At 41.7% G+C, this 12,557-nt stretch overlaps 1 protein-coding gene across 2 annotated transcripts in view; it reads left to right on the top strand.

Moving 5' to 3' along the window:
* The first annotated feature begins 367 nt into the window (after window positions 1-367).
* Window positions 368-12,557, top strand: part of ctnnal1 (catenin (cadherin-associated protein), alpha-like 1) — a 46,571-nt gene continuing 34,381 nt past the window's right edge. Inside the window, exon 1 of one of the 2 annotated variants that reach the window (XM_018697574.2) lies at window positions 368-740. In XM_018697574.2, the coding sequence (XP_018553090.1) occupies window positions 645-740 (96 nt within the window). In that variant the 5' untranslated portion in view covers window positions 368-644. The remainder of the gene's footprint in view (window positions 741-12,557) is intronic. The other variant, XM_018697575.2, reaches the window with a different exon arrangement.

Here is a 12,557-nt window from a genome sequence, read left to right as displayed (position 1 = left end):
CAAAACTCCTGTATAAAATCCTCTAAAATTTGCATGAATGGGTGACACATTTTTAAACTCCTATCAACATCAAATCTTCTTTTTTGCACACTGTAGTCTAAGTGATAGATGAATTGTAGACCACTGGTGTTTTTTCAAAAACTGTATCCAGATGTGTTTTTGCTTTGGCTCATACTGTTTTGACTTGATTTGTATAACTGCTGTAGTGAGTAAACAGAGCGATTAAATGAAAGTAATCATCCTGGTTGTCACTGTGCAAAAAATAAATAATAATAAATAAAAAAGATGAACCACAGCCAGCAGCTAAACCTCAAGGTGTGTGTGCGTGCTGTGGTGCGTGTGTGTGGTTGCCCACAGTGGTGTGCTGCAGTCCGCTCCCTGCCGTAGTTGAGTAAACTACATGGACATTAGCGGGCGCAGCGGCACAACCACCGAGCCAGAGTGGATTAAAGCGGCGTGCGTGTGTGGAGAGCCACTTCGTTGAACGACTGGGTAACCGAGTGAAAAACCCCCGGTGTGTAATAGCAAGTCTATCACGCCAGTTTTGCAGCTGCGAAACGGCAAAGGAAAAACAAAAAGGGGGGATCTCGGTGAACTCAGTTAGTGCCGTGTATTGTGTGTCAGGCAGGGAGAGCTCGGCGGGAATGGCTTCATCTCCGTGCGGCAACAGTAACTTTGATTCCGGTCTGGAAATCAAAACTCGCTCGGTGGAGCAGACGCTTATTCCTTTAGTATCGCAGGTGAGTACCCCGTTAACGCAAAACAAGACCGCACATTGTATTTTCTGAATCTATTGTACTTTTAAAACATACTTTGGCTACCACAGTAGCTGCCGGGTTCGGACTCGTGGGACTAACTTTGATTCTCGTGTTTACCTGTTTGTATGCAGGTGATTGCGTGTTTCCTTCTCGTGCTGTGGTTAAAGACTGTCCCGTGTGGACAATTTCACAACGAGTTGCTACATAGTAACTACTATGGTGTAGCTGATACCAATAATAGTACTGCGTTATAGCCTATTACTTCCAAGTCAACTTGTTATACACTGCACCCAGCAGAGTCTGTGGAACATAAATGACTCAAACTTTGAACATGTAAGGCATCCACAGAGATACACATGAGAGTCAAGACACTGATTTTGTTGTTGTTAGGCAGAAGTTGGTAGGCTACAGAATTACATAACAGGCTACACTGTACTGTAAAAGGAGAAATCAAAATGGGAACAATTAAGCCCATGACCAGCCATCCATAAAATAATGAAATAATCTGCATGTTAATCTTCTTATTTTGCTGGAGATCACTAGAAACTCTCCTTAAAGTCCTCAGATTCCACTCTGAGAAAATCAAGAGAGCATTTAAAAGTTTTCCCACAAGGTTTTATGCATGCTCCCCTTTTGCCAGTCCTGAGCTACACAGTGACTCCCACTTCTTTAATTGGGCCACTTTGTGGCACGTGTTTTGTTTTTCAATAAACAGAAGAAGATGAAAGACCCACTTAAAGCCACTGCACTCTTTCAGCAGCCCCTCTCCTGCACATTCAAAACAGTAGTCCCAGCTTTAAAAGAAAGGAGTTTAGGTCAATGAGTTAATTCATCATGTTGCTGTGTAGTGCAACAAAGTAACAGAGTAATGACAAACTCCAAGGTGTTTTTGTTATTCTTTTTAAACATTAATGCCATTTTAGGCAGTAAATTTCCATTTTAGGAAAAATAACAGATGATTCATTTAAAGCTTCTGCTTTGAACATGAGTATGACTGTTTTTCCACTGTCGCTTTTTGCATGGTCACATAGGGGTGGGAGGGGGGTTGCATGTCCTGAATAGAAGAATGACCACCAGTCTTATAAATGCTAATATCCTCTCGTTGTGCAGGAGGCTGAAGTGGCAGAGACCTGTAAATATTCTGTTGTTTCCACTGAGAGACAGTGGAAGAGAGAGGCACCTCATCAGTGGCTTAACAGAGTCTGGACAATGCCATGATGGAAGGTCCCTGACACTGCCCCCCTCCACCCCCACCCCCCTTGTGAATGCTGAAAGCCTGCTTCCTCCCTCTCATTGCACTGGCTCATTTGAAAGATATAAGGTCACGCTGTACTGAATGGATATGGGTTTGTTATCAGAAAAGAACATCTGTTAAGGGCTGTGCTCTTCATGTCAGCTGTTCATTTTAAATGATTTTGACTCTCAGTCATGCGTAAGTACACCAAAAAGAAAATTTAGTAGTTTGGCTGTACTGTATGAAAACTCAAGGGTATATCTGTGTAAGCTTTAACCTTTGATTCAAACAGTCACTGTAAGAATATTTATAGTAAGCACTGCTGTTATATTGAGCAAAATCATACAGTAAATCTGCTGCACTCTGCTTTATCTTAATAATATTTAGGCTGCAGCAAACTTATTGTGCACCCCTGCCCGCTGTGAAAGACTGGCTGTGCTCCAGTCTATAGCATAGACGAATGTGCTGTATACTGTAACGGGATTCAGCATATTTCAGTCCACTGTTGAATAGCAGGCCTCAAGGACAATGTTTCCTAACTTTTTTTTTCTCAGTGTGAGGCATGTCCCCATAGCAACGGAGCTCTGCAATGCTGAAAGAATTTCCAAGGACCGTTACCTCCATATATAACGTTTTGTTGTTGTTGTTGTGATGTCATCAGAAGGACAAGGCCAGTCAGGGCTGACCGCTACATTAGTTTTATTTGCTGTGAATACTTTTCATCCAGCATGGTTACACGCACACACATAACTTCATTTTGGCAAATATGCAGAGCTTGTAGAGCTGAAACAAATGGGCGATTAATAAGTTAGTTGACTGACATGTACAGCAGCAATTGTGATAATTTATTCATTTAGAAAATAATTTATCAGGAAAAATGCTTAAAGTTGGTGGTTCCAGCTGCTCAAATGTGAATAGACCTCACTATTAACTATTAACTTTGGGAGCATGAAATGAACCTTTTTTGCTGTTTGTGGAAATTCTATAGACCAAACAATTAACTGCTTAATCTCTTAATCCAGAAAATAATTGGTAGATTATTTAATAATATATATAATAAGTGTTAGTTGTAGCACCTAATGGATTTAACATAATAATAAAGTACAGGAGTTGTATGATACTGGCTATGGAATATAATAGGAAAACAGAGGGACTTTGCTGGTATTTACTGTTTTTTGCATCTACAAAATCAATCTATCAATTGATCAAATCTTCAAAAAGGAAATCTGTCTGACTCTGCCAGTAGTCATTAGCAAGACTGACGTTAAAGCAAGCGGTGGTGCCCTGGTTACTGCCTTAATGTGAGAAAGATAACTCAGTTAGAAGGTTTATGTGGTGGCGGTTCCGAGAATCAGTATTGCATTACATGGGTTTTAATTGAATTATTAAGGTCAGTGTAAACACACGACTGTGTGGGCTGCGTTGTGTGGATTTTCTTAAGGAGCTTTATATGTATTGTGTGTGTTTGTGTGCGTATATGCATGCTCATGTGTTGTAGGGGTCTTTAGATAACTATCAAGGAGGAAATGAAAAAGCAGTGTCAGTGGGAAAAGCTGGTGTCTGATAAGGTATCATGTTGTTCACTATCCCCTTCTTTTATTATGTATCTCCTTCCTCTCCTCTCCTCTCCTCTCCTCCCTCTACTCTCCTCGCTATGACGTTGTTATCCTCAGGCCTCTGTTATCAGCTTCACTCCCACCAGGGTGTAATTATAGGCCTTGGAGACTCCCAGCCTTGCACTGCCACACACACACACACACACACACACACACACACTAAACAGACACATGCACACAGTCCCACCCACATCTTTTCATGCTTATATGTTCACCTGTCATACTGATTCCTTGTGTATGCATTTATCTGTTTGACAGCAAGTCTGAATGTCAACTTCATTCCCAAAGTTACTGCTGCTCTGAGTTTTTGCAATTTAAATTCTGTTTAAATGTGTCTGAGTACTGTTTTCATAATGTGGCCACCTGGATGTTTTCTAGCTGCATCCTCCATCATTCTGACCATTCACTTCACTCTTTTTCGAAACAGAAGGGGCCTTTTCCTAATTTAGCGGAAGCACTTTCCTCAGCTAGGAATTTGCTAATGTGCTTTACTTCACCTTTTCTCCTACTGCCATCTCCATACCAATGGACTTGCATTGTGAGGGTAATGAATTGCTCCGGTGGTGGTCAAAAATGTAATGGGCATCAAGCAGAGAGAAGGGAACCTAAGCAAAATGTGTCTGCTGTTGTGCATGTTCTACCTGCGACATGGTTTGCAGCCAGCTGGAAGGCAATTAGTGATAATCTGGCCGCTTTTTCCTTGAGATGTGATTCCTGTTTTGAAGTTGTAATTAGTGAAATAACAGTCCTTCCTTTATAATTGAGGTGTGTTCCTAGTAAAAACACAGCAGCCCTGTCTGGGTACGGACATGGTGGTCCTCAGACTGACGAGGTGTAAGGTTGTTGTTTTGAGGGAAAGATGTGTGGGAACGAATAAGGGGCGAGGAAGTATTATCTGAGACTTTGATCAAATCGGTGAACCTTTAAACACTTGTGACACACCGGCCTCGTGATTACGTAGCTATGCCGGCTCCATCATTTTTCTGCAAGAACAAGCCAGGAGTTTTGTAAAAGATTTTCAGCTATAATTGGGCTTGGAAAATCAGTTCTCTGTCCAAGTTTGTTAGCATCGACGTTGTCATGCTTCCAGGGGTTCTGTGGTGCTTGCAGTTTTGCCTTTGGATGTGTTAAAAAGGACTGGGTAAAAGAAGCTTTTCCCTGTTCACTTTACTCAAAATTGGATTGAAATGGCATATTCATTACCCAAACAAAAGCTCAGTGGCAGGTTTGCGGATGTGATTTGCTCAGAACATTAGCATTTTGTCACATAAATTCCACGTTAAACAAAACGCTGACAAAAAAGCTCTCCAGAAACACACTCCTCACTTAACAGCTCGGTAAGCACGGCCATCAGTCAGATTTTCATCCCTCTTTCTGGAAATATTGGGAAATGGATCTTTATTGAGGTAAGAGGCACTATTTCCCTCTTAATGTTCCTGATCCTTCGGTGGGGGTGACATGACAAACGTCCAGGTAGTGAAGCTGTTTTTTATACCCAGACAGAGAGGCATTACCGTTGCCACGAGCCCTAACAGATCCGCTTCCTCCAGTCGTATGATGATAATGAAGACAAATGGGTCCCTGGCATGAAGGTGAAACCACATGAGGATTACAGTGCGCCACAAGCATGCACACACACTCACAGAGCAAAATATATTTACCTCCTGGAAATGGGACAAAATAAGCCTTTATTGTCTGTATTAGCGTGTGTGCTCGGGAGAAGGGTGGGGGATTCCCGTGTGATTTGTAGGCCTTTGTATCAGCACACTTTGGTATGTGTGATTGTTTGCTTGCGGATGACAGAAACTAAACAAATCTGTGGTGCCAGTGTTAAACGTGCAGTCACCTGCATTTTTTGTGGCCACCGAGACTTGTCACCTTATCAGCCTTCAAGCCTTTGAGGCCCCGACCAAAACAACACAGAGTCCGATAACACTGTTTCAGCGCAGGTCAGACTGGCACCAAGGGGCCACCCTTTTTCCCTGTTGTGCCATTATCAGTGGAAGATTTTGAAGACTGGCCAATGTTTACACCAACACACACTGTCTCATTTGCCAACAGCATATTTATCTTTCTTCCTCTTAAGTGTGAGACAGGCAGAGCAGGCGTTTTAGTGTTTTGTTTCAGTGGATAGCCCCTGGTTCAAACATCACATACTGTATATGAATCACAGTGAGCCTGACTCACTTTATTGTTGAGAAAATGGGGGTCTGAAGCAAGCTCTCGCTCAGTGTTAGTTTACACAGGCAGTCAACAATGTTGTGTCATCAAATTGAAATGAGATGTAATTCCACTCAACTACCCTTATTTTCTAGTAGAGTGGTTGCATTAGTCAGTTAACTTCATCAGTTTAAAGAATTCATATTCTCTCTTTTGATGATTGCACTTCTTAAACCTCCCACCTTCCCTCATTCTCTCTCAGTCCATTTTTTGTGTATCTCTCTGACACACACACACACACACACACACACACACACACAAAACCCCACACGTGCAAGGCTTGCATGACCACTGTTCACCCCTTCTCCTCCCTCCTTCGCTCTTCTCACTATTGCCATCAGGGGAGTCATTACAGATCGCTGTTCTCTGTAAGTGCCGATAAAAGGGTCTGTCTCACATGTCGATCCATTGACCTCTCCCTGGCTAATATACTTCCAGATGAGAAAGGTGTGTATTTGTGTGTGTGTGGTTGCCGAGGGGGGGGCCGAAACCTCTGAATAACCCATGCATCCCCTAAAGGGATCAGTCACCTAGAGAGAACTGCAGAGTTAACTTAATGGTGAAAAAAGCTATCTCAACCTCTCGCCATTTAAGTTGTCTGACGGCTGTTGCTAATAGTGATAACCGCTTTTAATTGTCTCAAGGAAAGGTTCTGTCTCGCACTGAGATGTATTGCTATAGCTGGGAGGTTGATAATGTATTGATTAAACATCCCCACCATTAACAGAGTGGCATTACCTGCACTCACATAGCTCAAAGTCATGCATTCTCTGTCAACTGAAAATGGAAAGCAATTCCAGGGACCTGTTCCCTAGAAGGTCCTTTAGCAGTGTTCAGTCAGGAAATAGTTTGGTTTTGAGATATCTAGCACTAAGATTTCTGACAAAGAAATAGTCCCTAAAAACTGAGTGAGTGAGTTCTTATCCTAACTTACCAGAACATTATCTCTGTAAAGATATGACTCAATTTTGTAATGTTTTGTTAATTCTGATTTTGATTCTGTTATCGCATCAAACAGAATTCAGTTCACCTCAGCTCCCTGCTAAAATAATCCTTTAGCCCATATGTATCTATATGTGAAAGGCCCTCCAAACCCTGCAAAGGCTATTAGAGGCTCAGCATTCTTGTGAAGTATTAGATGGCTCTCTGGCCCATTACCAGCCTGTGTTTACAGTATATTCTTAGTTTATGATGATGAGATAGTGATGAGACGTTTCATAAGTGTTGGCACATGGGAAAAGATTTCTATCAGTGGGGATGTGGTGACTAATGTAGCGTGGTGTTTTGTGTTGTCCAGCTTCACTGGAAGCACCCTGTGGATTAAAAGAGATGCATAAACACACGCCCAGAAGCACAGACAAGGACATACTTATTGACATGAATTACTCTGTAGGCGCACAGAGGCCATCTGCAAACTTATGGGAAAACAGAACAACAGTTTCCCTGCCTATCCCTCTATCCCTCTGTGGTTGTACATGATGTACCTTACATATGGACGTTTTTATGAAAGTAATGAGTATTGTGTCTTTATCTGGTGTCCTCTCTACAGCACTGAAAGCAGGTACAGAGATAAAAAGATGGACAGAAACATTAGGTGTCACTGTTCGTCCTGTCAGAACAGAGGAGACAGAAGAGCGTGACAGGACAGCCCACTTGCTATAATCTTGCAGGCATGTACTCACCCACTCCTCTTGTCATGTATTGCCAGAGATATCACTCGATGGATCTATATTGTCTGCTGCCTGGACAACCGCAGGTAAACAGATCAGTGTTTGGCAGGCAGCTGTTTGTCTCCCATTGCTTTTCTGTTGGTGGCTTCTTGGCTCGGTGTAGTGATAATTCCAGTCTTGAGCACATGACATTGACTGTGACAGTTGTTTGTGATGTGGGGTCCAGGCCTTACTAGGGAAAGCTCACAAATCCTGACAAAGACAGGAAACCTCGCCAATTGTGAGGATGCCTGAAAAAAAGAGTCACAACACAGCAGTAACCTAATTACTATGTGATTTACGGGATAATAATTCTCGAAATCTTGGAACTGCAGTTCCCATAATGCTTTGGGAGGCATGAATAGAAAGTATAAGGTTGCCATGGAGTCAGCTAATTAGCAGGCTTCAACTAGGGCCCTGATTCTTAGTCTAGATTGGTTTACTTTTTGGCAAATTGCCACCATTAGAAGCATAGCTGTTATTGTTAGCAGTTTCTGTTTACAAAGTAGACATGCATGTACATATAATTATCACTGAATTACTTCAATACTGAAGAAAACGTAAAAACATAATGGAGGATTTATGGATATCTGATCGCAATGAACATCAGATATAATCCTTGTCACGCTGAATCTAAAAATCTGTGTATCATACCTGTGTAGTCACATTTCACCAAGTTATGATTCTGGCAAGAAGTTCAAATTTTGACAATATTGCAGCAGTTGCTAAGGGTTTTAGTACCTAAATTGCCTTTCACTGCACGCACTATCTTTGCCTCACATCTCTCTGTTGTTGGATACTGTTGCTGTGGATCTGACTACTGTATGAATTCAAAGTGTCGCTGTCTAATGATTTCCATCTTTTAAGGTCATACAAAACAGGAATATCTGACGTACATCCCGAAGCTCTCCAAGTTGTCATGTTTGCTCTTTGTTCCCTCTCCAGCAGCAACATTGCTGACTGTACCACCGAGGAATCCTTCAGTCTGGCTTGTATGTGTTAATTGCTTTCTTCGAGCGACTTTGAACTTCTCCCCTCTCGATAATGAGTTCTTTTAAAGAGATGAGGTTTGACATGACAGAACAAAAAGAGTGTGAAGGACACAGAGAACACGGAATACCAAACATTTCTTATCTTTTCTAATTCAGAATAGTCAGAAATTTCAAATATTCAACATTTACAATGTCACTGTCAAATATGAAGGCACTCCAATCCTCTGCGCATTGTATGACTTACAGTATCTGCTGTATATGAGAATGTATTGTTTCTATTCTATTTCTATTACAAAGTTTACCAAAATAGTTTGATTAGCAGTTATCTGATAAATTATACATCACAGTGTCACCTTTGACCTGTCAGTGCAATAGTTCAGTTTCAGGCCATAAAACCCATGCCAGGAATCTTTTACCTTATGATGTGAGTTCAAGATTTTGGTGTGAGGAAGTATCAGTATGTAAGATACTATAGCACCTTCTTTGTATGCCCTCCACCCTTTCTCTGTTGCACTACCCAATTTCACGATTCTGTTTTCCTGTCACACACCTTACTCTCTTGCTCTTTCATTCTCTGTCTTCAGCCTAGTGCTCAGTTTCTCCCCATCTCTCTCCACTTACCCCCCCCCCCCCCCGTTTTCTCACTTTTAATCTCAACCTCTCCAGAGAGTCCAGTGTCCCTGGATCACCTCATTAATTATGCAGCCTACTGAAAACCTAGCCAGGCTACAGGTACTGCACAAAGCTGAAAAGCCCAGCCTCACTATTTCTCGTAGGTACTTTTCCTTTTTCTTCTGTGTTGTAAACTGAGACATAATCCTTGGACCTGCACCTATTCTGAACAGTAACGGGAACAGCATGTAACTAGCTGAGCCAGATTTGGCTGTCCCTTTCTTTGACACAATATACCCGAGGGTGATCAAGATGATGGTATTCTTGCTGTCTTTTGTCTGACCGTCACATATCTTCAGGGGAAATGTTTTTGGAAGCCAGTGCAATGTTGAAAGCACAATTGTAAGCAGATAGGATCTTAAACATTGTGAAAAGACTTAGTGTCCAAGAATAGGACAATATCATTTTAACTTGGTACTGATAAGAATACACAGAGGTTGTATGCTGTTTCTGGAAAACTTGTTTTTGCTCAAATGCCCTGTCAGGATGAAGCTGTATTTAAAGCAGTCAGATTCACAGGCTATTTTAAAGTTGTATTTTCAAATGATAGCTTTAGTAGGGGTATAAGTAACAGGTCAGTAACTGGGAAGAAAAGATGAAGCATCACAAATCCTCTTAAGATTGTCAAAAAAATATGAATTAATTCACCAGTTTTTCTTGCAGAGATTCTTTGCGTTTGCATTTTATGGTTTAAATGCTGATGAGGCAGAAATATAAAGACCAGGCCTGACCCCAGTGATTCTCATTCCTGATCAATAACCTGAAAGTAACCAGATACCTAGCCCTATCAGTATGGGAAGGGCGTTCTCATCTTGTCACTGCTTCTGGTTGACTGGAGCCAGTGGGTGACAGCTGGGGGCCAGCCAGCTGGGAAACACAGCCCAATGTGTGTGTGTATTTAAACACACACACACACGCAGTGCTAACCCCTATAAATAAGTTAAAGTCACTCACCTACTATAAATAAAGTTCCGGTTGTTCTGGATGTTCAAGCGTGTCTGTTATCTGAAGGGCTTGAAGGAGCTTTTTGAGGTGCTGATGATAGGAAAAGTTTACTTGTGTTTGAATGTGAGAACTTACTGATTAGAATAATATGAGTATTTATTATGGGTGGGACTTTATTTTTGTGTTTACATTGGATTGCTGCTTATGTATGTAGAGCCAAGCACAGCTAAAATAATGGTTTTGAGTGTTAATAAAAGACTAATACAACTCCAAACACTTCAAGACATAAATATGTGCCATGTAGTGAAGGCATGTTCCCTAAGCCCTCATGAATGTGTTAGAAAGAGTCAGAGGAGTGTCACAACACAGGCCATTATGCAGTCTAAAGTCAGGGGGGCTGCATTCCTTCAAGGGTTCATGTTTCGAGCTCCTACAATGTGTATCGGTGTGAGCACTGTCTGAAATTGTGTCTATGTATTCTTTATAGGGGCATTGCGGCTAGGGTCAAAAGTCAAAGTCTCAAAGGGTCAGACCTTTACGCACTCTATACTGGCTGGTATGCATGAGTTAGTCCCCCCCCCGAAGGCTTGAACTTCGCCTCGCTCCACTCACTTACCACTTTCATCAGTGAATCATCCTTCTCAGCCACTATCTCTCTGCATTGAGGGTTTTGATGTTTGCTTTGACACGCTTCATTGATTTATTAATGCAGTCATTCACTTTTTAAATCCCTTTCTTCTCAAATGTCAAACCTCCAAGACCACATTCTTAGAAATGCCTTTTTTTCTGCTTCTGGGTGAGGATTTGTCTCACTCTGAGGGTAGTTTGCAGTCATGTTGACTTTCTTCCACACCTGACGTCTTATCTTCCCATCTCCCTCCTTTCATCTGCAAAGAATTTTCAGGGGCTTGGAACCTGGGAGGGCAAAAATCCTAAAGGTAGCTTGTGAGAATCATTTCGGCACTTTCATCAGACACTTGTGTTTGTATTTGATTCAAACCTCAATAGGTGACTCAGAAACAAAACCCATTTTTCTTTGTCACTTTTCTTCTTCATTCAACAAAAACAAGCCGTATTAGTTTAGAGGCAAGCCAGTGCATTTGTGTCAGGTGTATTTGGTCAGGGTCCTCCCAGCAGCCACTGCAGTCGTTTCTTTATTCTCCTAACAGAACATGCCACCGCTGTGGGAGGCTGTCACAGAGCCTGGTTAAGCCACTTTCACACGCTGTTCACCACACACTATTATTTGTCCATTACTTGTAATTACCCATCATGATGACTGATGGAATGTTTTCGAGGCTCAGTTGGCAAGCAGTTAGGATTATCCTGTTGAGGACTTTATATAATTAGCCAGTCATTAAACACAGCTCAGTGTGAAGTCAACCTGAGGGGGGCGTCTTACAAATGGCTCGGATGTTGCGTTCGTACCTCCAGGTTGTTGGGGCAGCCTCTTGTCACGCTATGTTGCATCCAAGAAAGTGACTTGGGGACAGATGTTGTTTGAGCAATGGCTGTAGTCCACAGTCATCAAGACCAGACTGACTGAATGCTTTTCTTTGGAGTTAAAAAATCTGTGACACTGGTATTTCACTCTCAGGATAATGCTTTGCAAGGCCTGTTTTACAAACTAAGCTGATGATGATGAGGAGGAGAGGATGTAAGCTCTAATTGTCTTGATTGCTTTGGATCCGGCTTGTGATTTCATTTGAATGAAGCTGGGTGATGATAGATCTGGGGATAGTCCTCCGACAGGTTGCATTGACTTACAGTTCCGCCTCTTTGGGTTTGGCCCAGGTACTCATCAGTCTTTACTGACGACCTAGAGCAGTCTTACTGAGATAATTGAGAAACAGAATGAAAAATACAATAAGGGAACATCAGGAGCTGCAGTCTGCCCTTTTCAAGTGCTTTCATATCAAGTTTCAACAACACAAAGAAATCGTTGAGGGGCACAATCAAAGTTTGGAGTCAGATAGCAATAGCAGTATGAACAGTGCTCTGGGCCACATTGTGTGTATTTGGCAGGGTCCAGGGGTTTCAAAGAGAAAGATTTGTTACAGCATATGTAAATTTTTTACTGTTTTTTCTTGTTTCTTTTGAAGGTACTTCATGTCACGAGGTGAGACTGATCTAAATTATTCAAAAATTGAATTTCATTGCTGAAAATTGCTTTCATGGTTGACTTTGTGGATCTTGTGTCTGTTCTTATACCCAATACAGAATGTCATGCGCCTTGTGATTGTAGGATTTAGTCTCTCATTAATTGCAAATTTTGGTCTGTTTATGCGACCTAACAACAGGCCATGTCAGCAAATGAACCCTCCACTGAAATGTTTTTGTTTGTTTTCTTCGCCTCTTCTCTTCCTGGAATGGGACCACTTGCCTAACACAATTATATGAATATTCTATTA

The sequence above is a fragment of the Lates calcarifer genome, linkage group LG3 (assembly GCF_001640805.2).
Source record: "Lates calcarifer isolate ASB-BC8 linkage group LG3, TLL_Latcal_v3, whole genome shotgun sequence".
NCBI classification, from domain to species: domain Eukaryota; kingdom Metazoa; phylum Chordata; class Actinopteri; family Centropomidae; genus Lates; species Lates calcarifer.
The sequence above is the reverse complement of the archived record's forward strand: the minus strand, read 5'-3'. Positions and strand labels throughout refer to the sequence as shown.